Here is a 27,196-nt window from a genome sequence, read left to right as displayed (position 1 = left end):
CTCCCAAGTCCACGCTTAATTCTTGACTAGTACCTCATATTGTCTCACTTATCTAGTTCAATATTTCTGAAAAAGAAAGGTCCCTTTTCTGGTAGAAGAAAGCTTCATAGAATGGTGAGTTTAATACAGTGTAACTAAAGAAAGAAAAAAAGAGAAAAGAACACGGAAAGGGTGAAGACAGAGCAGTCTGAAAAAAAAAAGATTATCAAATTATTATTTGTGCTCAAGATTAATTTAGAGGTATTGAGTTTTGTGGGAAAGGAGAATGGCATGTTGGAAGATAAATTATTTAACCTTGATACTTAATCTTAGCGACTTTTTTTTTTCCCTAATAATAAAATAGGAGAAATAAAAATACTTATCACAAAAGTTTGTTGTAAAGATTAACTGAAATAAACTGTAAAACACCATTAAAAATAACCTTCATTTTGTGGAATATAAAAGCAGCAAAGCAAATAGGGACGTTCTGTAATATTTTTTATATACCCATAAAATGCCAAAATAAAGATAAATGCACATTCTCTAAAAAAATTATAGTTTAGCATAAGTGGTTTTAAAGGTACATGGACACTATATTTTTACTTACAAGGCTACTAAAATGTACTGAAATTACAGGAGTGGGTGGATCTTTCACTTCAGGCAAAATGGAGAAACAGAGAGCAGAGTTCTCCTCTGGCATGAATCAACTAAAAAACTATCAATCAAGGGATTTCAGATACTGGATGACAAGCACGGAAGAATGGTGATCATTGATAGAAGGGAAATCAATCAGGTAAGCCAAAAATTACCCCACCTTCCCTTGCTGGGAAGTTACATGCAGAAATGCAAGTAAAGGAAATTCTGATGGAGCTTCCTAGTGACACTGAGGTGAGTATGAAGTGGATACATGTGAAGGTCTCTTTGTTCATGGGGCAGAATACTGGATAGGAAGCAACTATGCATAGAAAGAGGTGAGTAGGAAGTGGTCTCATTGTTCATGGGGCAGGTCTCATTGTTCATGGAACAGAATACTGGATAGGAGGCAACTATGCAAAGAGAGGAAAGACAGGGACCATATCATGAATGGCTTTCAACCCAATTCAAAGAATTTTGAATTTCATCCTGAAAAGTATGAGAAATCACTGAAGGTGTTTAAACAGCAGATGATAAGATTTATAGAATAAACCAATAGTGTTTTTCTCCCCAAATACTCTTATTGCTATCTTCTACTAAATACAAATTACCAAGAATTCGAAAGAAGCCATTATCAAGCTCAATGATACATTTTGACAAGGTAAAAATAAAAAAAAAATCATATTATAGCTGCCCTATTTTATTTTAACCAGCAATTGTTGGTTAAAATAAACTGCTCAACAACTTTCCCTTGATTATCTGTATGCTTGATTCTAAACCCATGGGTGACTTGTTAGCAAATGATTTGAAAGTAAGACATAATGCAGAAAATCTTGAAAAGCCTTATTAATTGTTAACTCATTTTGCCTTTAAACTACCTGCTGTACCTCTAAAAGTTGATTATGGGACAAAGACATCAGCAACCCAATAAGGAGAGAATGAGTTTTTTGTTCCATATTTGTAACATGGTACTTTTATTCCCTGCAAGATTCAAATTACCAATCAATCTTAAGTGTTCTTAGGTTTTGAACTTACATAAAGCTTGATTTTTGGGTCAAATTATGAAAGATGCAAATTGACATTTATGACATTAAAGTATGAACTCATTTCATAAACCAGTGAAAGGTAGGCATAAATGCAGCCATTTTTCAGAAAGATTCCTTTTCATGAACAAAATCTGTGACCTAAGGAATTATAAAAATCAGTCACAAAACCAAAGTAAAACTATGTTATTATAAATTGTCTAACTGTGGCAGTATCTACAATTTCAAATATATAGAACTTTTTAATTCATTAATTCAATTTTCATTAACTTTGCCTCCTGAGAAATTACAGAAATAAATTTATATGTATGGATTTTCCATCAAGGTATAAAAATTAATGAGATAGTATACATTCTTTATTTATACTAAGTATTTGAAATCATTGTGTATTTACAGCACATCTCAATTCAAACACCAACATTTCATCAGAAATACTTGATACAGTATTTAGAAATATTATAATATTCCAGTTAGTATATAGCACATAGAACTACAGTATTCTAATATACAGTGTACTAATACAGTATTTAGAAACATTAAGTATGGCATTTAGATTTCATAAAATTTACAGTTGAAAGAGGCAATTTATATGCTCAAGTTGTTCAAAAATGCTTAAAAGCTTTCCATATAATTAAATCAAGTATTTTATATTTAAATTAAAATTTAGAATTTAGTTTCTCAGTCATATGAGCCACATGTCACATGCTTAACTAGCTGCCACATGAGGCTAGTGGATACTATATTGGACAGGCAGTTCTTAAATATGGTAATCTTTACTCACAGACATTACCCATGTATATCACTAATATCTAAGTAGGAGATGAGAGCATGAAGTACTGTTTGGTATCCCATACCAATCCCATAAAAGCCCCAAGTCAGTTTTTCCTTGTTGTCATAGCAATAGCAATATAGCAGCTAGAACTGCAATTCTATTGATCATTTACTTTGGGGATAATAGGTAACTTATATAGCACTTATTACCTGCTAGGCACTCTAATTATTTAACATTTATTGGCTTGGTTAATTCTCCTGACAATGTTATGATGTGCAAAACCTGCTGGTTCACTGCACTCTTAATGTCTCAGTAATATTTTCGTATCACCCCCAAACCAAAATAAATATCTAAGAGTTCCATGTATTATGTAGTTAGGACCTAATAAGTACATATGTGTTAACGATTTGGAGCAGTCACTTGAAATACATACTGAATAAAAGGAGAAATACTTTTTTATTGACACATAATAGATGTACATATTTCCAAAATACATATATTTTAATACATTTATATAATGTGTAAGATGAAATTAGGATACCAATTTCCTTAAGTATCTTTTCTTTATGGTAGGAACATTGAAATTATTTTCCTCTAGCTATTTTGAAATGTACAATAGATTACAGTTAACTATAGTCACTCTACTGCTTCAAACATTGTCTTATTTCTTCTATCTAGCTGTATATTTATATCCATTAATCAACCTCTCTTCATCTCCACCTCACAAGAAATATTATTATTATATTCTTAAATAATCAAAATTCCTTACTGATGTGGTTTGGCTCTGTGTCCCCACCCAAATCTCATGTCAAATTGTAATCCCCATATGTCAGGGAAGGGGGCCTAGAGGGAGGTGACTGGATCAGGGCTATGGATTTCCCCATTGCTCTTCTCATGATAGTGAGTTTTCATAGAGATCTGGTTGTTTGAAACTGTGTCACACTTCCCTCTTTACTGTCTCTTCCTCCTGCCGGCCATGTGAAGACATGCTTGCTTCCCTTCACCTTCTACCATGATTGTAAACTTCCTGAGGCATTCCCAGCCATGCTACCCATATGGCCTATGGCACTGTGAGTCAATGAAACCTCTTTTCTTCATAAATTACCCAGTCTCAGGTACTTGTTATATTAATAGCAATGTGAGAATGGACGAATATACTTACCAAAGATATATATATATATGTCTGCTAGACGTTGCACAAAATTTCCAATTTTGAAAATCAGATTGAATGTTATCATCTTATTTACTGTTCTACATTGATTTTCGTGTAAATACTCTTTTGTTTTTCATGATCACTAAAAAATCAAACTTTATAAAGATATGACACCACTGAAGGAAATAATACATGAACTAACACTGAAACCACTAACCACGTTGAACTAGTAGTTTGGCAATGTATAGGAGGTTTTGGGTATCACTGTTTCTCTTGAAAATTTCAAATATCCTTTTATGGCCACAGGAATTTGCTTAGCCTTCTTGGTAAACAGTTTTGGAAATGACAAGGTAGATAATTATTCTCATTATTTACAAATGAGGAAACAAGCATAGAGATTAAGCAATTTTCCCAGAGTCACAAAGTGAGTTAGGGTAGAACTGGATTTTGAATACAAGTTGTATAGCCCCATTATCTGTAATTTTTAACATTTTATATTTTTATTTCCAACAAATACAGCCCAAAGTATGAGAAACAAATCAATTAAGAAGGCATATCATTCCCTGCCTAGCAAACATCAATTCAGGTCCTAGATCTACGTGTCTTCAGATCCATCTTCTACCCTTTTCCTGCTCTGCTTTGTATTTCAGGGGGTTAAACTCTGCAGGCTATACAAACAAAAATTTTTATCAGGGTCAGTCAATAGAAGACATTACCAAAATATCAGAAGAAAAGAGAAGGAGAAAAGCCAGGATACCTCTACTAATTCCTCTCAGTTCCTTTTCCATAGTTTCAGCCCCAGCCAGGTGACCCAGGTCCTTGAGCTATAGTCCATCCAGCCCAGAGATGTAGTGGCTTCTGACTGTGCCTCCCTGTTTGACTTCTCAGCTATTCAATCGCTGCATATAATCCACTCACTGACAGAGTATCCATCCCTTTGTCCTAGAATATTCCTGACACTTGCTAATACTTCTCCCAACAAGTATAAGGTTTGGATGATCAATGCAGTAGTTCTCAAACCTATATACATATCAAAATAACCTGCACGAATTTTTTTAATATGCAGATTCCTAAGCCATACCAAAAACAAACTGAACTATAAAATCAGGAGTTAGAGCCTAGGAATTTATATTGACCTGAGAGACTAGGGGCAACCAACACAAATTTTAAAAACTCAAGCAAGCAAACAAAAAAACAAACCAATCTTATGTAGCTGAAATTGGAACTACTTAAATCCCACAGAACATACAAAATGATTGTTAAATTAACTCTTATGTGCATGGTATCATGCTAAAATTCAAGTGGAATTTTTACAGTCAGGACAAAAACTAAAATAAGTGTTTCTTTTGAGATTAAAGAATAACAATTAAATGGATACTCTTGCATACAGTTACCAGGCAAAGAAAAGGAAAATGTATATTCTGCAATGCGATTTCCTTGTCTAACATCAAGATGAAACCAAGATCTAGAATTCTGCACAAATAATTCCTTTACTTTTTAGTTTTATGTTTGGATTTTTTTTCAATCTATGAATAAATCTTCAAATAATATTATTAGATTGCCTGTTTTCAAACNAAAAAAAAAAAAAAAAAAAAAAAAAAAAACATGTTTTGAACTATCTGTCCTGGTAATTTCTAGCCAATTAACCCAAATAGCTAAGGCCTCAGTCATCACAAAGCAGAAATGAAATATCCCTCATTGTGTCCTGCCCAAATTTCTGACCCACAAAATCATTAATATAACAAAATGGTTGTTTTATACCACTGTTTTGTGGTAGTTTGTTATATAGCCAAAGATAGCTAAAACAAGGTTTTATTGAAAAGTTTATACTTTTTCTTTGAATATGACATTTTCCTGGGGAAGACTCAGGAGGAAACACGTTCCCTCAAACATATGTATTAAATTACATTAGGATCTCCATAGTTAAGATGAGTTTTCAATGATAAGTAAAACTGATGATTTGTCATGTACTTTATACAATGTTATCATAATGTATCTGGAAAGCCTGGAATGCTATTCTTAAGTTAAAATTAACTTTAATACTAACATCTTGCTTAGGTATTTGAATGCTGTAACATTGGCAAAGAAAGAAATATAGAATAGTTATCCTCTCAAAAAAGCAGCTGAAATGCCAATAGTGATGATACATATCATTTTATTAAATCAGATACAAAGATAAAAGGGCCTTCAGCCACAAGGAATATAGGGAAGTAAAAACATCTTTTTGTTTGTTCATTTTTTTTTTTTTAGTATTCTATCCATTTGACTACTTTAATTTCACCAAATATCACACTGCATAAACTTCTATTGCTAAGAGAAAAGATATGACCAAAAGAAGTCATGAGACCAATTCTAATTTTACCAATATTTCCACAGCTGACTTCATACTCTGCTTGGAATAGTGCTGCTGGGAGACTATTACACTTACATCAATGACAGCAACAAGTTTCCGTATTATTTTAAGCTCCTCTTTGGCATTTATCTTCAAAATCAGCTAAAAGTCCCTCCAGAATGCCAGTTTTTAAACATACTATTTTTACTTCCACATTATTTTTTTATACTCCAATTATCAGGCAGAATTATATTTTTACCTCAATAAGGAGATTATAAAAATACATAGGGTCTGTTCTGGCTAGAAAGTTTAATCTGTATTGGCACCTTTCAAAAGAACACTCACTCAGGATGGCTACTTATGTCATCAACATTATTAAACCAGTATGATGTCTGGAAGACAATGTAAGAAATTTAGTCTCTGCCACCAACCAACTCTTGAAGACAGTTGGGCTAGATCTGTGAGATTTAGTTATCTGCCCACTTAGCACACCCTTCCCTCTTACTGCAATGTGAAAAACATTCCTCCAGGGTTCATGGAGAATGCTTTGAAAATCACTAGTCAGATCGCTTTAAGGTCCTCTTTCCTAATTCTTCAAACTGTTGTTATCATTTAAAATTAAAATAGACATGGAAACCCAAGTAAGGAAAAACTAGAGTTGTGCCTATAAAACAAAAGAAAGATACTGATGAAAGTGAAAAGCAGTAATATGATAAACTCAGTTTAAAAGAAACTACCATATGACTTTATAATCTGATACAATTATTTTCTTACTTTTAGAAAAATGAGCATTTTTATATTCTAGGAGTCATGTTCTCTAAATTATCATTGACTCAAGTTTACTATTTAGAATTTGCCCTTTATTTCACTCTCTCTTTCCATAATTTTTGCATACTAACCGGACATTTGGGCTTTTCTGATTTAATTTGAGAAACAAACTTTTAGCACTTAGGATACAGTGGAAAATAAGATATTTTTGTCTTTGAGGAGCTCATATTCCAGAGTAGAAATGGAGGATGAGAGGAAATCAATAAACCTAAATATAGTAACAGAAGAATTTTAACGTGAATGCTTAATAACGATTGACAAATAAGTATATGCTAATAACATGCAAACATATGTATAGTTCTTCTATACAAATAACAAATACCTGAGTCTGACATTCTCAAAATTTTAGTCCACATCATAATCTTAAACAGAGACTTTTATTTATAATATTTTAATGGACCCCTGTTTCTAGCTTCCCTGCTTTTGCCCTAGGCTCCTTGAGAGTGTACTCAACATAGCAGTCAGAATAATGCTTTCAAAACATGTCAGACAATGTCACTCATTCCTCCGCTCAAAACTCTGCAATGATTTACCATTTTACTTAGAATAAAAGCCAGTGTTCATTCAATGGCCTAAAAAACTCTTGTATGATCAGTCATCTGAGCACTACCACCCTCCCCTATTCCCATTAGCCTTCTGACATCATCTTTTTCTCTTACCACTCTTCTTGCTCATTATATGCTCCTCATATGGGCATCCTTGCTTTTCCTTGAAAACACCAGCCACATGTGGTATAGCTTTCAGGTCTTTACCTTACTCTGGCTTTTCCTTTGCCTGAATGCTATCTTCACAGATTTATCCCCATTCTAACTACTTATCTCTTAACAAGCCTTTGCCAATATGTCTTATTCTTGAGACTCTATTTATCCTATGAAAAACTGTAACTAGCTTTTTCCACAACCCCATCTTCCCAATAACCCTTTGCTTTTCTCTGGTTGTTTTTCATAGCAAGTATCACTTTCTTACATATTAGACAACTTACCTACTCTGCTTATTATAGGATCTGCCCTGCTAGAAGTTAACTTCCATAGTGGCAGAGTTCTTTTTATGCACTGACTTATCCCAAGCACTGAGAAAAGTGCCTGGCACATTGTAGGTGTTCAATAAATATATGCTAAATAAATGAGCAAATGACCTTTTTCCTAGAACAAAAGAGTACTTCAAGAAAATACTGAGTGTATCATCATTGTGAGAAATATATAAGCTCTTTAAAAATATGGCTTTTATTTTCTGACAATCAAGTCTTCTTAAATAAGTACATTTTGCTTTTTTAAAAAAGTTTGAAACATGTCAGACAATTAAAAGGGTCATCCATTATTCAATTTTTTAATCCATATTTCTCTAACTATTCAAAAGACTTGGCTATCCCCTATGCCTTTCCTCTATTATCTATGTTTCTTATCTTTTAAATCCTTCTAACATCTGATAAGAAGCTGGTTAAGACTGAGTCAAGCTAAATGTTGGGAAACCCAGGACAAGTTAAAAGACTGCGAATACATCAATGCAGATCAATCATTTAAAAGATGAGGTGTATTTTAGAGGAACAAGGACTAAGCCTGAGGGATAAATTTAAGATTTTAATCCTAGTAGAACAAGTTATTTGTTATTTTTATTTTTATTTTTTTTTGAGACAGAGTTTTGCTCTTGTTACTCAGACTGGAGTGCAATGGCGCGATCTCGGCTCACCGCAGCCTCCGCCTCCTGGGTTCAGGCAATTCTCCTGCCTCAGCCTCCTGAGTAGCTGGGATTATAGGTACGCGCCACCATGCCCAGCTAATTTTTGTATTTTTAGTAGAGACGGGGTTTCACTATGTTGACCAGGATGGTCTCGAGCTCTTGACCTCGTGATCCACCCGCCTCGGCCTCCCAAAGTGCTGGGATTACAGGCGTGAGCCACCGCGCCCAGCACAAGTTATTTGTTGTATGACAGGATCTCTGCTACTTCATCTCAAAAACTGTTACAGAAATCCTAACCCTACATTTAATCCTAATATTCTATACAGTCAATGTGATGAAATGAAATAAATGAATGTGAATGCACATTAGAGATTGTTAAGTTTTGGTGAAATGTTGAGCTATTGTTATTCATAGTCTAATCCATACAAAAGACACCTATATTAAAATCCTTGATTATTCAGAAATCTTTGTAGATTATATAACTTTGTTACTTAAAGTACATTCTTCTCATTTAACAAATATTTACAAACAAAGTATAGCTGATTTTTACATGATAATTAACACTGAATGAACAAATGAATGTGTTAATGTATGAATTTACTTAGTTTTAATGAAACTGAAGTAGCCCATGAAAAGTTAAGTATTACATGGCAACTTTATTTAAAGAATATTTGCAACTGCATCATTTATAAGGCAGTAGATCAGAGGCATCTCTTCTATTTTACTTGCTATGTTTGTTACTGGATTGATCCCTTTGCTCCTTCAACAAATATTTATTGATACCCTATTACGACCAGCAACTGTTATAGGTATTAGATCTATATCAGTAAGGGAAACATGTTTCTACTGTCATGGTAGTTATATTGTAGTTGGGGTAAATAGACAATAAACTAGTAGTTATTATTTATAACAAATCTGTACTATGCCAAAGGGCAATAATGTTGTAGAGAAAACATAAAGCAAGGGTAAGGAATTGCAAAATACTGGGGTTGAGGCATAAATCTGATACTTTACACAGAAAAGTCTGACAGAAGACATTCGAGCAGAGACCTGAAAGAAATGAAGGAATGTGTCACAGAATTTCTGGGAAGTGGAGATAGCTTGGAAGTGCAAACATGCTAGGAGTGCTTAAAGAACAAGAAGGCAGCTGGAAAGCTGGTGGGGCTGGAATGGAATAAAAAAACAGGGGTCCAGCCAGGTGCTCATGCCTGTAGTCCCAGCATTTTGGGAGGCTGAGGCGGGCAGATCACAAGGTCAAGAGATCGAGACCATCCTGGCCAACATGATAAAACCCCATCTGTACTAAAAATAGAAAAATTGGTTGGGCATGGTGGCGGGTGCCTGTAGTCCCAGCTACTTGGGAGGCTGAGGCAGAAGAATTGCTTGAACATGGGAAGTGGAGGTTGCAGTGAGCAGAGATTGCGCCACTGCATTCTAGCCTGGTGACAGAGCAAGGCTCTATCACAACAACAAAAAAACAGGTTCCACATAGCAAAGAAAAAACATGATCCAATTTGTTTTTTAAAAAGATAACTTGCCCTGTTGTTGAGACTACAGAAGTATTTTAACGGCAGAAGCTGGGAGACAAGTCAAAAGACAAAGTTCTAGTTAGGAGATGATGGTGGCCTGGACCAGGGTGGTAATGCTAAAGTGATAGGTAGGGGTCAGATTTCATATACACCTTGAAGGTAGAGTTAATGGGATTTCCAACAGAAGTGTACTGGCATATAAAAAGGATGAGTATTCTTTTTTTTTTTTATTAAAAGAATTTTATTTTGCCTGAGCAAATAGAAATTGCCTTTAACAGATGGGTTGGACTCAGGGCAATGCAGGTTGTAAGGAGAAGATCAAAAATTTTGTTTAAACATATAAGATCTGAGATTTTTATTAGCCAGCTAGTGGAAATGCTAACTAAGCAGTTTGATGGATAAGGCTGAAGATAAAAAACATGGAGTCATCACTGTGTAGATAGTTACGTAGACAGTGAGACTAGATAAGATTACTGAAGGAATGGGTGTAAATAGAAAAGAGGCCTGTAGAATGAGCGTTAAAGAAGAACAAATATTAGGAGGAAAGGAGAAAGGACACACGAAGAGTCTGAGAAGGAACAGTCCAGACAGGAGAGAAAAAAAGAATCCAAATAAAATCATTTGAAGGAATAGGAAATAATCACCTATGGCACCTGGCTTATGTGTTTTATCTAAGCTGAGAAATGAGAACTAACCACTGAATTTGGCATTGTGAATACCACCGGAGTCTTTGACAAGAAGAGTGTTGGTACAGTTGTGGGGTGGGGCAGCTGAAAGCCTTATCTGGAGGAGTCTAAGAAAGAATAGAGAGGGAGGAATTCAAAACAGTGAATATTGACAACGGATGGCATACTACAAAGGGGAAGTATTCCTCACCACTCTAATTGTACTTGGATGTTAGCTGAGTGACTGACTCCAAATTAATAAGCAGGAGAAACAACTGCTATGGTAACAATAATTAGCATTTTATTTTAATTATTATTATTTTATAACTTATGCCTTACTCATCATAAGGAAGATGAGGTGACTGAGGCTTTGAGTAACTTGCCCAATGTCAGAGAGTTGAAGGAAGACTGAAAATAATCCTGTATTCGAGAGACTTTTATCATTTAAGTTAAAAAAAAAATTAGCCACAGTATATATATGAGTATTTGGATGCCACACAAGGGAAAAAAAAAGGCTCCTGGTTTACATAAACAAAGAAATGCAGTCATTTATACAAGCAAAATTACTTTAAACACATCTTTTCCTATTCTGTCTTATAACTATCCTGATTACTTCCAAAGCAGTCTACTAGTATTACTATTCGAAGTTGTAGTCTTGTTTTAATTATTATGTATGTTATTAAGCAGTACATTGTGTCCTAAAAATTGAGTAAAAAGGAGAGCTCCTGATTTATAGTGTACTCCATTTTTGGCATTTACATTCACTGCATTTGAGAATATAAATGTACATTTTAAGTCACTCAAAATAAAACTGTATTCATGAAATTAGATGTGATTCCTCAATGTGATGAGATTAAGGGCAAAATTTAAAAAAAAATAAATAAAGGCTAAATTTTGTGTCTACTTCAATTCCCTGCAAACAGGTAGATAATTTTTTGAAATTCCAAGCTTGGACGAGCTCTTATTCTATTTTTTCTCATGATGTGTATGCTGCTATATTAATAAGAGAAAAAAATGGGTCAAGCCCTGATAGATATTCAGAGTGTGGGTGGAAATCCTTTGACGAGCTTTCTGGGGATGCCTATAACATGGGAGTAGCTGTTGAGATTCCAGGAGAAAAAGATAAAATTCTGTCAGTAGCAATATCTCTTACAAATAAACCCTTTCACACCCACTAAAAAGGAGGTTAGAAAGGTGCCTGAAAACTAGCAATTAACCAACATCATTGCAAAATTTTAGTGTAGAGAATCCTATGCTGAGCCTACATGCTGCCCACAGTATGTTCCTTTTAATATACTTGCTGATATGAAACATGCTCCAAGACACAAAAGAAATAAAAGTGTTAATATGAAAAGTACTTTTAAAATTATTCCATGAATCTAAATATCTTTAATTATTATATAACAACTTAATATTATATAGTATACCTTTTTTTCTTTCAAAAAATGATTAATTTTATGTATAGGAGTATATATGCCAAATATGAATTTTTCAGATTCAGTGAAAACAAACTAGCATTATTCAGAAATAAAGTTTATTTATAATATAGAGTATCTAAATATCTTTTTCTAGTGATAATATATATAATTCCCATGTAGATTCCTTTGGCACAGGACTGCCAGTGGAAATAGTAGTGAAAACTAGTTTCTCCATAGTAAAAGCTAGCAGTAAGGATTTGGACCTCATTGGAAGATAGATATGGCATATCTAATTGGGCTTAGATATTTCTACATAAATATTTATGTAGAATATTATTATTCTTTCTCAATAAAGAATTTGCCATTTACTCCACAATCCTCTCTAGAACTTAGATCTAGACTTATAACGTATTTTAAAGAATAGTCTAGATATTTTTAAAGGTTCTATTTATATTGTACAATGCAAATTAAGATAAACTCAGCCCATTATATCTAATTTCTATTTTATACATTTGATATAGAAAATGAAAAATTATCATCCATTCATTTATTCATCTAAGCATCCATTCATTATGATATTGAGTATATCCTATGTGCCAGGAACTATAGAAAATTTTGAAAGTACAAAGTCTGTTAAGACATAGCAATACTTCAAGGGGCATATAATATATGGAAGTAAACCAATAGAATGATGAAAAGCTTGGATAAAGGTGGCACAGGGTGTGCTGAGGAATAGGAGAGAAAAATTTAAATCCAACTGGAAGTATCTGGGTGATTTTACAGAGAAAATAGTGCTAAGTCTTGAAACACAAGTGAGGTGAATAACACTAGGAAAATAAAGAGCACATAGACATGGACAGTGATATGGCACAACATCGTGAGTTAATGTACAAGTAGTTTAGATTTCAAGGAGGGTATGAGAAGACTGTTGTAAAGTCATAAGAGATGAATTTAGAGAAAAGAAAGGTCATATCCTCAATGGCCTCCTGTGGTAAGCAGAAAAGCTTAACTTTATTCTGAAAGTAATGATGCATCATTGAAAAATGTAAGAATTTTACCATAGGAAAAAAATCCTGTTTTATAGAAGTATTCTTTGAATAGTTTACTTAATTTGATCAATGATACCTTAATCCGTTACATGTTATTATTTTGTATTTTATTTCTCCTATGAAATGTCCATCATATATCCTATGTAATAAGTACTCTTCCTCCTTGTAATTATTTGTTGAAATAATATTTTATTTAAATAACATAGTTATTCCATGCTATAAAGGCAAGGCATATTACCTTGGTATTTATTATTTTTGGGTCCTGACACTTATCTTAAATACTTGTTAATTATCTGTCTTTCCTGAGAAAGTAAGAAGGCATTATATGGAGCTTTTATCCAGCTGTAATACCAGAATATGGTTTAATATCTGACCCAAAACAGTATTTTAAATTGAATTAAATGAGCAACAATGCTAACAAAGAAAATAAGAATATATATTCCCCAAATAATTTAAGTTTGAATTTAGAATATGTTTGGTAATTTCCCTTCCAGGAGATTTACTTACCTGATCTCACAGAGGTTTACTTGTCTAACTATTAGATAATGAGCTCTGTCTTGTGGTACACAGGCCTTATTTTGAGCTTCTGAGCATTCCCCACATCAAGTCTATTTCCCCATACACAGCAGGCACTAAAATGCACATTGAATTGTGCATTAAATTTAGATTGTATTCTCTCAGGAAAAAATAAAAAAGAAAATACTAAAGTAGATAATCCAATCCAGCAGCTGTTTGTCTCAGTTTTACTTTAAATATCAGGCAAAAATGGGGGTGTCGAGAACAGGAGGATTATACATGTAATTATAGCAAACTCCTTTTGATTTAATTAGTTGATGACTTAGAGAAAATACAACTATTGTTTTCATTCTTTTAATAACTCAGAAGCCCAAACATAAAGGATTCTACTAAAATTTTCTCATATGTAATAAAATATGTCTCTAAATATGTATTATTTACCCAAGATAAAATGAAGTCTTTCTAGGTATAGTCATTCTTGTACTGAACAAGCTGCTATTCTTATCCTGTACCATATGGATATGTTCAAATGACGTAGGCAATAAAAATGGATTATCTCAAGTTTGTGAAGAGGTAATTCATTTTCTCATAGTTATCATAATATAAATATCATTTGCATTTCAAATATTCACATTGACTTCCACGAATCAGTTTTGAAACTTTTAAGCCAAATATTCTAAGAATAAATATATAACAGTACTTAGGAATGGATACAGAGGTGTTAATTATAATATATTGGTCTATAGTTAAATTTGTATTTGTCTAAGACAAAAAAAAGACTTTATTTAAAATAAACACAGATTCTGTCTCCTTATGTCAGTAATAAGCTAATTAATCAACAATGAATTTAAATGTACAGGTAATGAAAGTAACTCAGGAATTAGCCTTGCAGAATTTTCAGGATTCAGAAGAAGAAATGGCTAAAAATTAAACCTTGCAAAACCTTCCACCTTCTTTACTGAGAAAAAAGTAGATTCCAGAAAGCCAGTAGCATATAAATATAGAAGGAGAGAGTCAAAGAAGACACATAAGAATGAACTTCTGATTGATTCATGATATTCGTATGATATTAGTTATTTTATCTAAAGCCAAAAAGTGAGGGAAAAATCAAAATCATAAAAAGTAGATCTGGGGGTTAAAATAAGACAATAATACAGCTCAATACAGCAGTGTCTGTAATTGTGACAGGCTGTCTCAGTCCATTCAGGGTGCTATAATAAAACATCTTAGACTGGGTAATTTATTGAAACAGAAATTTATTTCTCATAGTTCTAGAGCCTGGGAAGTCCAAGATCAAAATGCCAGCAGATTTAGTGTCTGGTGAAGGCATGTTCCCTGCTTAAAAGGGAGCCTCTTGCTGTATCCTCACATGGCAGAAGGACAAAGCAGCTCCCTACAATCTTTTATAAGAGCATTAATTCCATTCCTGAGGGCACAACAGTCATAAGTTAATCACTTCCCCAAAGACATCATTTATTAATAATATTAGGTTCCAGCACAGGAATTTGGGGGAGACACCAATATTCAGATCATTGCACAGGTACAGCATTCAGTATTTACACTGACAAGGGAAGAAAGTTTATAACAAAAGGCAGATGCCAGAGTACTTTACAAGGTGGGGGAAGTACTCACCTTGTAAATGCAGTGTTCCAGGCCTCAAATCTTAAAACAATTCTATCTGTGCATGTTAAGGAACTAAGTAGGTAAAGATAGGAAATTGCCAATCATCATCTTGGTGTATGCCAGTGAAACTTTGCAAGCTCTTAGCATAATGACAATAATAATTAGTATAACTATGTATTAACTCACATAATAACTATAATAAAGCAACTATAGCTAACATTTATTAAACAATTTTATGATAAACAATCTAATTGCATAAACTTATTTAATCTTCATAACAGCCCATGAGGTAGGTATTAATAGTACCTCATTTTAAAGGTATAAAAATACAGACTTAGAAAGATTAAGTCATTGATCTAAAAATCTCATAGCTAGAAAGGTAGAATGAAGACTCTAAATCAAGACTGTTTGATTCTAAAATCTAGACTACTTTCTCACATCTGTGGGGATGGACATTTGAAATAAGCCAGATCCAGATGAGTTCAAAGAGGGAGGAACCAGCTAGAAATAAAGAAGTTTCAGGTATCTTGTAAGTTTCTGGCACAAATTAAAAATTAAAAAATAGCATATCCAAGCAGGGATATGACGTGTGTTAGACATAGTTTGTCTTCAATAAACATTTAATATACAACAATACTTAATTTATCTTCACATGATAAACTATGATATTCTTACTCCATTCCATTAAATTCTGATCAGGACCCAATAAATGATTTCATGACTCATTAATAAGATACTCTACACTGTGGTCTAAGCCTAATTCTGTCATTTCTATGAAGCATGTACTATTATTATCTCCATTTTTAAAGATGAGAAAACTGAGTAGCAGAGTGGTTAAGTAACTTACATATTTATGGAATAAACATATATGGCTCAAGCCATGGGACTATGTTTAGTAGACCAAAGTCAAGTTTTACCTCCTTAAACAAATAGCTTCAGCTTACAAGGCTAACATCTTCTAGGCAAAAGTTATATTGAATAATATTCAATGGGATAAAATACAATATCCTGTTTTAGTTATGTTTGTGTTACCAAAAACAATTAACAGGTAACAGACCATCATCAATAGTTCAAAATGGTCTAGTTAATTTTTCCAAGTTGTCTTTTTTCATACTTGTTTATATTTGTGAAAATTGTTTCACTTTGATAGCACATGACAGAACAGACCTCTCATGGTTAGTAAGATTAATAACAACTGTGTCTCATATCTAATCTTAGAAGTCTAAATTTTAGGTAGATAGGGCTTTTTATTCTTTTACATGATTTTACACTGGCCTTGGAGTCAAAATTCCTGGGTTTCAGTTTTGACTGTTCAACAACGTGACTAAATTGCTTATTGAAGAATATTGTAGTGGGGTAGAAAGAATACAAGCAGCAAACCTGATGCTATGAGTTCTAGACTTGTCATTGCCATGGCTTCCTGTGTAAATTTGACCAAAAATTAAAAATCGTGGCTTAAAAGAAAGAGAAGGAAAATTATAAACTTCAAGTGCTAGAAAATACGACTACACAACTTAGTGAGATCATGTGGGTAGTTTAGAATAGACTATATTATATGGATAAATATTTTTGTAACTCTCTAATTATATTACTGTGTTAGCTAGCTTCCCTCTTTTGTTCCATAGTAATATAATTTGTTTGTTTAATCTTTTCTGAAAACAAATCAATGAAAGTTCAAATAGTATAAATCACTAAAAATAGTCCCCAAAGATCTGGCAGAATACAGAAAACCTACCTCTTCTTACCAAATACAAGTCTGAACCTTGATTCAAGGCAGTGGAGCCAGTTAGGAAAAAGGTTAAGAATGTTCCATTCATACCCATTGCCTCAGAGACACAAGAGAGCACCAGAAGGAAGCTGTTCCTTGATGTGTATACTCAGTTCACAAATAAAACATAGAAATGAAATAATAAGAGAAGATATAAAAAGGATTTAACAGAAAATAGAAAGTCAGCAAATTAAATAAGATTACAACTTCTAATAGCTCAATTAAAACTTGAAGAATATTGACAGTCAAAACCATAAACAATACTATAGAAAATAAAATCCTTAACCCAGAGAATAATCTCAAAGAGATTTCACAGAATCCTGCAGTAAAGTGAAAATAGGTGGAAACACTAAGTGAATAAATAAAAGACATGCAGGACAGATAAGATACATCTAACCAACAAATAATAAGGGCTCATAAGGTAGAAAATAGAAATAAGGGTAGAGAGAATACTGAAACAAAAAGTCATCTTTGTAGAAGAAAGACCTGATCCACAGGACAAAAATTCTTCATGAAGTATATAGAAAATTAACTAAAAGTGACCAATCAGTAATATTTCTAAGTAAAATCTATAAATATCAAAAATTTTCAAAGAACTATATCTAATAAGCAACCAGTCCGGGATTGAAAAGAACAAGTGAGAAACAGATTTTCAAGGAACAGGAAAAAAAAAAACAAACTAGGTTGACCTCAGACCTCCACAGTACAACAACCAGAAGAAAATGAGTGGTATCTATAAAATTTCCCAAATTCTATACTCTATCAATTTTTTACCAGGTAAGAAGGCATGAGAAATACTGTTTCCTCAGGTAAACAAAAGCTTAGATGTATCCTTTCTGTATATTTATAGAAAAACTAAATAAAGATATAATCAATTTACTGAGACATGAACCCACATAATGAACTCAAAATGGGACTGAAAATATTATAAAAAGGCTAGTAGGCTCATTGAAATAAATTATAATGACCTAAGTGTAAAGAATTATTTTAGATAATACAGCCAAAAATGCAAATGCTAACTAATAGTTATCACAAGAGTAGATATTAATATCTAAAACCCAAGATAGTATTTAAAATGCCTAGAAGGGTGGCAGAAGAAGAAAAAATACAAATAAAGGAGTATTACTTTGTCAACTTACATGACGGTGGATAATCAATAAATATTATTTTATTCTGCATACTTAAAAAGTGTTTAAATACTTTTTATCTTAAAAAGTACTAAATTAAAAAATGAGTAAATTTAAAAAATAAAAGGTAAAACCAAATATATATAATGAAAACAAATTATAAAAGTTCAATAAAACACAAAATAAAACATAAAAATAAAAAATACAAAACAGGTGTATCCTGATATAATTGCCCTTTTATAGAAAACACACTCAGATTTGTTTACACAAAATACATCAGGTATTTGCTGTTAATTAAATTACCAACAATATGAATATGGATAACAATATATAAGAATTAGGGTTCTAATAAGTTACAACTATATGATAAAAATACTCTAAAACCAATAAAATTATGTGTTTTAAAATAATTTAATGAAACAGGAATTTACTGATAACATATATGTAGAATCCATTTAGTAAATTTAGCAAAATATATATACATGTGGCATATATGAACATATCTGCATAGATAACCAAAGTAATTAGAAGGAAATATTCCAACTGTTTACACTGGTGTTAGGACTATGAATTATTTTAATATTTTTCTCAATACTTTCCTGCATTTTATAATTTTAATTTAGAAAAAAATTCACTAAGAAACACAAAATACCAGAATAACTGGAAGGAAACAACTGCCTTCTGGATTGGGATACAAAATAAAGATGTCAATTCTTTATAACAAATTATGCATTTAATACAATTAATCAAAATGAATTTGAAACTTTGCCAGGGTATTTTAACATTTTAGATGTATAAAAAGTGAAAGTGTCCTTAATAGTTCAAATAAGAAATAGTACATATAATGAAATACTGACAATTAGAAAGATGATATACATAAAGCTACTAACCCTGATTACCTAAAGTGGTAGAATTATGGGTGAGTTTATATTTTTCTATTACATATTTACCCCAGTAAGCATATCTACTTTTATAAAATGTTGAAAATAACAGGTCATTATATTTTTCAAATCTGCTTAAAATAATAGTAAAATGATGGAATGATTTTCATTTTCTTTATACATACATGTATTCTCTAACTTTAGTATACACAGTATGTATTATTTCTAAATTCAGAAGATAAAAACTTTGATTTTTAAAATTGTCTTCTAACATCCATCTTCCACTACGTTAAAAAGTCAACCAACACCTCACTGCTCCAATTTAAATGTGTTTCCTCTTATACAGTCAGTCTTCAGAGGAAATAGGGAAAAGTTTCAGTCTTCAAACAACAGGTGATCTGACATGTCATCTTTTCTGAAAGAGCTAAAACGGGTTAGCCTAAAACTCAGCCTTCCCATGAATTCTCAGTTTTCTGTAAAAATGTTAGTTTCTATTTCTGACTTAGTTTTGACAGAGTAAAGGACATGGGATTTTTAAAGAGAAACTTAACTCTTCTTTTAGAGTAACAGCAAAATAAATAAAAGAAAAAAATTTCTGTATTTCTTCAAAAGATACATTAAAATGACAACATGTTTCATTGTGTGCTCTACTATAGATTGTAATTACATAAATATTTTTAAGAAGATATGCAATCTATCTTATCTACTCATCCTTTCAACCAACTCTCCGTCTATCCATTATTCCCAGAAATAATCCCAAACCCAAATTTGCGTTTTTCTTTCTCATGCATACTTTATTACTATATATGTGGATATTAATAAATTATATATATAGCATTACTCTGCATTTTCTATTTTGCATATATATGCAGAGATGTAATCATACAATCTCTAGGTTTTACTTAATCATTGTTTTCGCTTTCCCTGAACCTCCCTCCATTGTTAGTCCTGTCTTTCTCAAGTTCTCTATGATTACATACAGAAGCAATATATGCATAAAGCTCACAGGAAGTGTAAAAAAAATGTTTTCTTAGATATTCTTTTACTTAGATGGAATAGGTTCTAAGCAGATTATATATTTTTTATATTAAAAGATGTCCACCCAAAATAGATGAAGGTATCTTTTTCTGCATATCCTCACTAGCAAAATTATGTTTTCCAGTGTATTATACCATTATTATTTTGATTGCCCTCATATATTGCTACTGAATTTGAGCACCTTTTCATAGCTTAATCATTTATGAATCACCTTTCTATATGTTTTGTCTTCTCTCTAGTTTTGTAAGAACTCTTCCTATATATCAATCTTTTTCCTATCTTCTATATTACTAACATTTATTTTCCAAATTAGCTGTTAGAAATTACCAAACTCTTCTTGCCATGTTTTAAAAAATTATATAATCATATTTTATAGATTTATGATTTCTAGTCTTAAGAAGTGTCTCACCCCTAGATTGTGGATGTAGCCTCTCCAATTTTCTCATAGAAGTTGTATTTTCAAATTTTCACATATTTTTTGTACCATCTAGAAGTAATTTTTAAATCAAAAATTTTAAATGGGTTTATTTTATTTTCTTCAAGTCTGACAGGCACTGTAATAGCATCATTTATTTCATAATCTACCACTTTCTCAATGAATTAAAATAATTTTATCTTCAACTAAATTCCTTTGTTTAGCAGACTCAATTTTGGATTCCTTTCTCCATTAATCTACTTGCCTATTCTTGTATCAATGTTTTATTGATTCATTACAATGATTTGATAGTGTAATCTGACATCTGGTAAGGCAGGTCTCCTCTCATTTTTTAATTCAAAAAACATCTTGTCACTTTTTGCCCCATATAAACTAAGGATCGCATCATCCAAACTTTAAAAACAATATACATGTACAATACATGTATACATGAATTTTTGGAGCATTAACTCTTTTTATTTGTATTCTTTCTGTCTATCCATCCTGCATCCATCCATCCATCCATCCATCCATCCATCCATCCATCCATCCAAATTGAGACAGGATCTTGCTCTGCTGCCAAGGTTGGAGTGCAATGGCTAACTACAGCCCACTGCAATTTCAACTTCCTTAGTACCACCACAGCCTCCTGAGTACCTGGGACGACAGGTGCACACCACCATTTCCCTGCAAGAAATGGTGTCTCGCTATGTTGCCAGGACTGATCTCTAACTCCTGGGCTCAAGAGATCCTCCTGCCTTAGCCTCACAAAGTGATGGGGTATGAACCTCTTCACTCCACCCTCTTTTTATATTAATTATCTCTGCCTCGAAACAAATATGTCTTCCCTTTTGTTCAAATCTTCTTGTGTGTCCTTCAAAAAGATTATAATTTTCTTTCATTTGGAAGTGTGCTTTTTGTTAAATTTATTACTAAATATTTTATATAATTTTAGCTGCTTTTGTGTATAGCCTATTTTTTCCCATTTCCCTTTCTAGGTACTATTGGGGCTCAGAAAACAATACCCTCAAATGAAGGACTAAGAAGCAGCCTTAGAAGCAAAGTTACCTTCTGACCACCTCTTTACCTCCTGTCTCTCATTCTCCTCAGAGGCAAGATACTAGAATCCCTCTTCCCCAAGGTGGGTCATAGAAACCAGTACCCCTTTTCTCCAAAGCCAGCTTTAAAGCCCAAAATATTACTCTAACCTCCCCCATAGAAACCAGAACTTTTTTTCTCCAAAGCCAGCTTCAAAGCCTAAAATACTACTCTAACCTACCCTACTTCTTTCTGTAGTAGATGGCCATAACAAAATTAGGACACTCATTCCACAGAAGTCCTACCTTGATACCCAAGAGAAAAGAATGCTGCATACAGAGCCTTATTGAGTTCCCCCAACTCAGTCAGTTGATCAAATAAATTTGCTATTCTTTTCTCTTGTCAACCTCTCTTTGTTATAGGGGTATCAACAGTGACTCTTATGTTGGAAAAGAAAGGGATTACTTCCTTTTTGTCCCTAGAGTTCTTCTATTCTGAATAGAGTTTTAAATTTTTATCTAACCGTCTTATCATCTTATTACTTTTTAAGTATTTTGAGTTTTGAACTCTTCAGTAAATCATTATAAGAATAATATTCTAATCTTTCATTAGCCTTTGTCAGACCTTTAAAAAATGTAGAGAAATAATATTTATAGAAGTTAAATCCTATTTACATCCTAATTTTGTCTTAAATAATTCACATTTTAGGAAAATAATTACTGCTTGTCCTTGATTGCAAATATTTTACATTTAAGTAGTTTCCTTATATTTAACAGAAATTTTAATAAGAATAGCTAGCTGATTATTGTCATGCTTATCAATCTATCATTGATTAAGAACTGACATAGAATGTCCTGTTTTCATGAAATAAACTTCATTAGGCCACAGCTATTACTGTTTTAATTAAATGACAGGTGCATTAGATATATTACTATTTCCTTTACAATTTTTGTATTTCTATACTTCAGCAAACTTAGACTTTTTTCCATTTTATACTGTCTCTATCAAGATACGGTGTTAGGCCAAGCATGGTGGCTCCTATCTATAATCCCTAGTCCTTTGAGAGGTCGAGGTAGGATGATTACTTGAGCTGAGGAGTTCAAGACCAGCCTGAGCAACACAGGAAGACCTTATCTCTACTAAAAAAAAAAAAATTAACCAGGTGCATACCTGTTGTCCCAACTTGAGAAGCTGAGGCAGAAGGGTCACTTGAGCCCAGGAAATAGAGGCTGCGGTGAGCTATGATGGCATCACTGCACTCCAGCCTGGGCAATAGAGTGAGAGCTTATCTCCCCAAAAAAAAAAAAAAAAGATGGGTATTAAAATTATGCTAGATTTATAATATTAACTGAAATAACTTTCCAAATTTACCATGGTCAGAATTAGTGTAATAGGCATTGCTTTTTCCATTTTTTTTTTCCACAATTAGATAACTGCAAATCCATCTGGTCAGGGAGCTTTTTTTCTACATACTTCAGTTATCTTCTAATTTCTATTATGGTAATGACATTCAAATTTTATAAATATTAATCAAATTTTATATTTTGTTAGGATATTAATATCAATCATTTTATCTAGGTTTTATAAGTTACCAGAGTTGCAGTTGTATGATCTTATGACGAACTTACGTGTGTCTATGGTTAGTCTTCTCTCTCAATCTTATTCACACATTTTAGCTCTAGTAATCAGGCTCAAAAGCGATTTTGCTATTTTCAAAGAATGATCTCTTGGGATTGTTTATCCTTTCTATTTTTTCGTTTATAGTTTCCTTGATTCTAGCTTTTATCTGTATTAATTCCTTCTTCTTGGCTTCCTCCGATTTGTTTTCTTGTTCTTATCTAATTTATTATGTTCGACAAAGAAATCATTTTGTCAATGAAGTAAAAAAGTCTCAAGACTTAAGCCAAGGCAGTAATATTTAATACAATGAGATTATGAGACTAGGGAGTAGAATCTATGTCCCAGGTCTCTTCCAATAAAGTCGCTTATGCTTTTTAGAAAATCACTTCATCTATCTGGCTAATAGTTTCCACATCTATAAATTGAAAAGAATATATAGTCTGATAGTTCCTGTTAAGTTAAAAAAAAAATTACACATGATAATATTTGTAAACTTTCAGCTCCATTTGAGAAAGTGGGGTGTTTAAAGGAATAAGAGACATTGAAACACCTGAATTAGGAATCATTGCCTTAAGAAACAACAATATCTTAGGAAAATTCTATTTTTCTATGACAGCAAAATATGACTGGCCCTCCTGATCTGTGTATTCCACATCAATTGATTCAACTTACTGCAGATCAGAAAAAAAAGTGCATCTATACTGAACATGTACAAAACTTTTTTTTTACTTGTCATTATTCCCTAAACAATAAAGTTTAACAACTGTTTAAACAGCATTTGCTTTGTATTAGGTAAGTAACTTAGAGAAGATTTAAAGTATATGGGAGGATGTGTATAGGTTATGTGCAAATACTATGTCATTTTATATAAGGGACTTGAGCAAACATGAATTTTGGTATCCACTTCTCCTCAGGTACAAAGGAACTGTACCTGTTGTATAAAAAAAACTGTTGTATAAAAGAGGCCTATACTTTATGAACGTTCACATCATAATCCAGTGAACTCACACAATGTTTCACAAATGTGAATGCTCTAATAAAACTTCTTCTTAAAGAAGGTGCATCTAAGTTACACTGGAGAAGACAGAAAGATTTAAAACATTAATATTTAGTATCATGTCCTTAAACCACATCTTCATATTATTCTTGGAAGAAATGAAATAATCTAGGGTCAAAGGGTAGGTTTCAGGTGCTCCACAACTCCTGTGATCTTGCAAATAAAAGCATATGTTTATATATTTACAGTTTTATGGGGAGAGTTATATGGGGAGAGTCTTAGGGGGAGAGTCTAACATTCATTAGATTTGCAGAGAGTTTGGGACCTGAAAAAGGATGTAAGTACTATTCTAGATGACGAATTGAACGTTCTATTCTTAGTGACTGATTAAAGTTTTCCACTGTCATACTTTTGGAACTTTCACCAAAGAGACCATTTTGTTGTTGAACAGCTACAACTAGTGAAAACTCCAGTTCACATCAAGTCAAAATTACCTCTAAAATTCCCATCTATTTTCTTGATTCCAGTCTCTGATAAAGAACAGAATAAAACCATTTCCCATTCCTGAAAACAGTCCTTTACGTATTTGAAGAGAGCCATCTTAGCTCCAAGAAGTTTTCCTCTTATAGGATGATGCCTTTATACAACATATCAGGTAAACTCTACTCCCTAATTCAAAATGTTTCTTTAATGGCAGATGGTTTCACTACTCATTCAGATAATATTTTATATTTTGAAAAAGTTCTTTAGTTATAGCTGACTTTTTTTGATAGAAGAATGGATCACTCTAGATTTACTTGTGAATTTCAGAAAATTCAAAGGAATCAATTACATTATATTAATGTATATGTCCCCATGAGTTCTGCAGAATTCTCACATACTTATTTACTTTGCTAAATTCTTAGAAATGAACTCATAAAAATATTTAAAAATTATTTTTTGGCCATGAGATATTGTCAAAATATTATTTGTAGATGGATTCCAACCATTTTCAATCTTGTAGGTGGAAGTCATTTTTGTATTTCTTTATATGGATTCAGAAGGGATAATTGGAAAATAGCATTACTTTAAATGGTACTAAAATCATCATTTACATTAATTCCTTTTGGGGAAAAAAAGGGAAAATATTTAATGGAGTAAAATATAGCCCATGCAAAGCAGAACAAATTCCAAGGTGGCAAATCAAGCTCTGTAAAATCAGAACCAAAATTAAATAAATATACAAGGGTATTACTTACGGATACAACTCTGAAAGATGTTCAGCTAATACATAAGCAGTAGGGTCTCTGTCCAAGGCATACAGGACAATATCTGACTCCTTCTGTAGAATGGCTTTTGTGTGTCCTCCCGAACCAAATGTCATATCTAGAAAAATCTAGCCAACACAGAAAAAGAAAATTACAACTTAGCATAAACAAAACTTATTCTTGACAACTATCTCAATTTCTAGAAGCACACAATGATTTTCAGAGTTGACAGTAAATAGGAAAATAATTACAATCGTTTTTCCCATAATTGAATTTGTTATATATGAGATCTGGCTCAATTATGAGTGATCAATCCAAAAGCAGTGATCAGAGTATCAGTAAAATAGCCTCTGACACAGACTGGCTAATTCAAGACAAATTTATATGTCTCTCTATAAGGTCAAACTGGTCAGTGCTCCCAGCTCTTTAACATGTCCAACACCCAGCTGGTAATAACATTTTTAATAATTTTCATTTGGAGATGGCTTACAATTGGTGTGGTTCATTTTATCTCAATTTCTATTAATGTTTTAAATGAAAATTAATGATAAAAAGAGAAATAGAATAAACATCCTTAATAATAAATATGCACAGGACAAATCAGATAAAATCTAAAAAACTGACAAACATACAGATTATATATGTAATAACAAAATAACAAATATGAACTGAAAAAAAAAAGCTTTTCAAGTCAAAACACCTAGGGTAAATTCTAGGTCTGACACTAAGTAGCTATGTCTTTGGGATAGTTACTTAAAGTCACAAAATACCAGTGTCTTTAGACTGGTATTTTGAAGAAGAAAAGAATACCATCACCACTTGCCTAATTGATAAGCTAACATGTCATTTCTCATGTAAATCAAAACACTTTTGAGAATAAAACATTTGCCAGTAGTAATTTTTCCAGGAAACAGGATAGAGTGTACTTGAGAACGTATCACTCAATGCTTGGCTCATTCCAGATATAGAGTACAGTTAATTGAATCTGAATTTACTTCTTGGCTATATTATTTGGCCATACTCTAAAGAGAATAGTCAGGTCACAGTTGAGCAAGAAACCAGACCTGGACCATAAGAAACATATGTGTGTACAAGTTAGTTGATTGTGCAAGACAAGACATTTTCCATGTATTCCCTCAAAGTTAGGCTCTTAGTTTAAAGGGCCCTTTCAGTAAACTTCACTGGTGTTATGCAAATAAAAACAATTACTCTAATAATATTGACTACAGTGACAAATAACATAAATCTATTGCCTAGACTTAAAAAATATCTAAACATACAGTTTTCTTAAAGTTCATGTGTAAGGTACATAAGAAGAAATCCATCCGTGTCATGGATTTGAATATGTCTCTGCTCTGAATGTTTCCACTTATTTCAGACAGAGTGGTCAGAAACTGGGCATGCAATTATGCTTTGATTTTTTGGCTCCTATCTACCATGCTGAGTCCCATACTCTGATCAAGTCCTAATAAAAGTTAGCCTGCTATTGAAAGAATAACATGGAGGAAATCTTCTGATCAAAATTGGAGGATGGACATAAAATATAAAAAGATACAAATGCGGTAAAAATGTACAAGCATTGCTTTTCAGCACAAATGTTTTAGTGTAACTTAACTTTGAACTTCTATCACTGGCAGCACAAAAGGCATGGCAAAATATATTTTTCACTATTTTTAAATAGTATCTTTTTATTTTTAGAAACAAATCTCAAGATCATAATTTCCTTTGCTAATCACTTATTTTATACGTCTACAAATCGGTAAAAATCTTCCAATAGGCTGGGCACAGGGGCTCACGCCTGTAATCCCAGCACTTTGGGAGGCCGAGGTGGGTGGATCACGAGGTCAA

General features: G+C 32.6%; 1 protein-coding gene across 5 annotated transcripts in view; it reads right to left on the bottom strand.

Moving 5' to 3' along the window:
- METTL15 (methyltransferase like 15) overlaps positions 1-27,196 on the bottom strand; it is a 212,422-nt gene that overhangs the window by 81,869 nt on the left and 103,357 nt on the right. For all 5 annotated transcript variants that reach the window (XM_017547088.2, XM_017547089.2, XM_037745215.1 and 2 more), the window contains exon 4: positions 25,340-25,476. In XM_017547088.2, coding sequence (XP_017402577.1) covers positions 25,340-25,476 — 137 coding nt within the window. The remainder of the gene's footprint in view (positions 1-25,339; positions 25,477-27,196) is intronic.

The sequence above is a fragment of the Cebus imitator genome, unplaced genomic scaffold, assembly GCF_001604975.1.
Source record: "Cebus imitator isolate Cc_AM_T3 unplaced genomic scaffold, Cebus_imitator-1.0 Scaffold195, whole genome shotgun sequence".
NCBI lineage: Eukaryota > Metazoa > Chordata > Mammalia > Primates > Cebidae > Cebus > Cebus imitator.
Note: the sequence above shows the minus strand (reverse complement) of the source record. Positions and strands in the feature narration are given on the sequence as shown.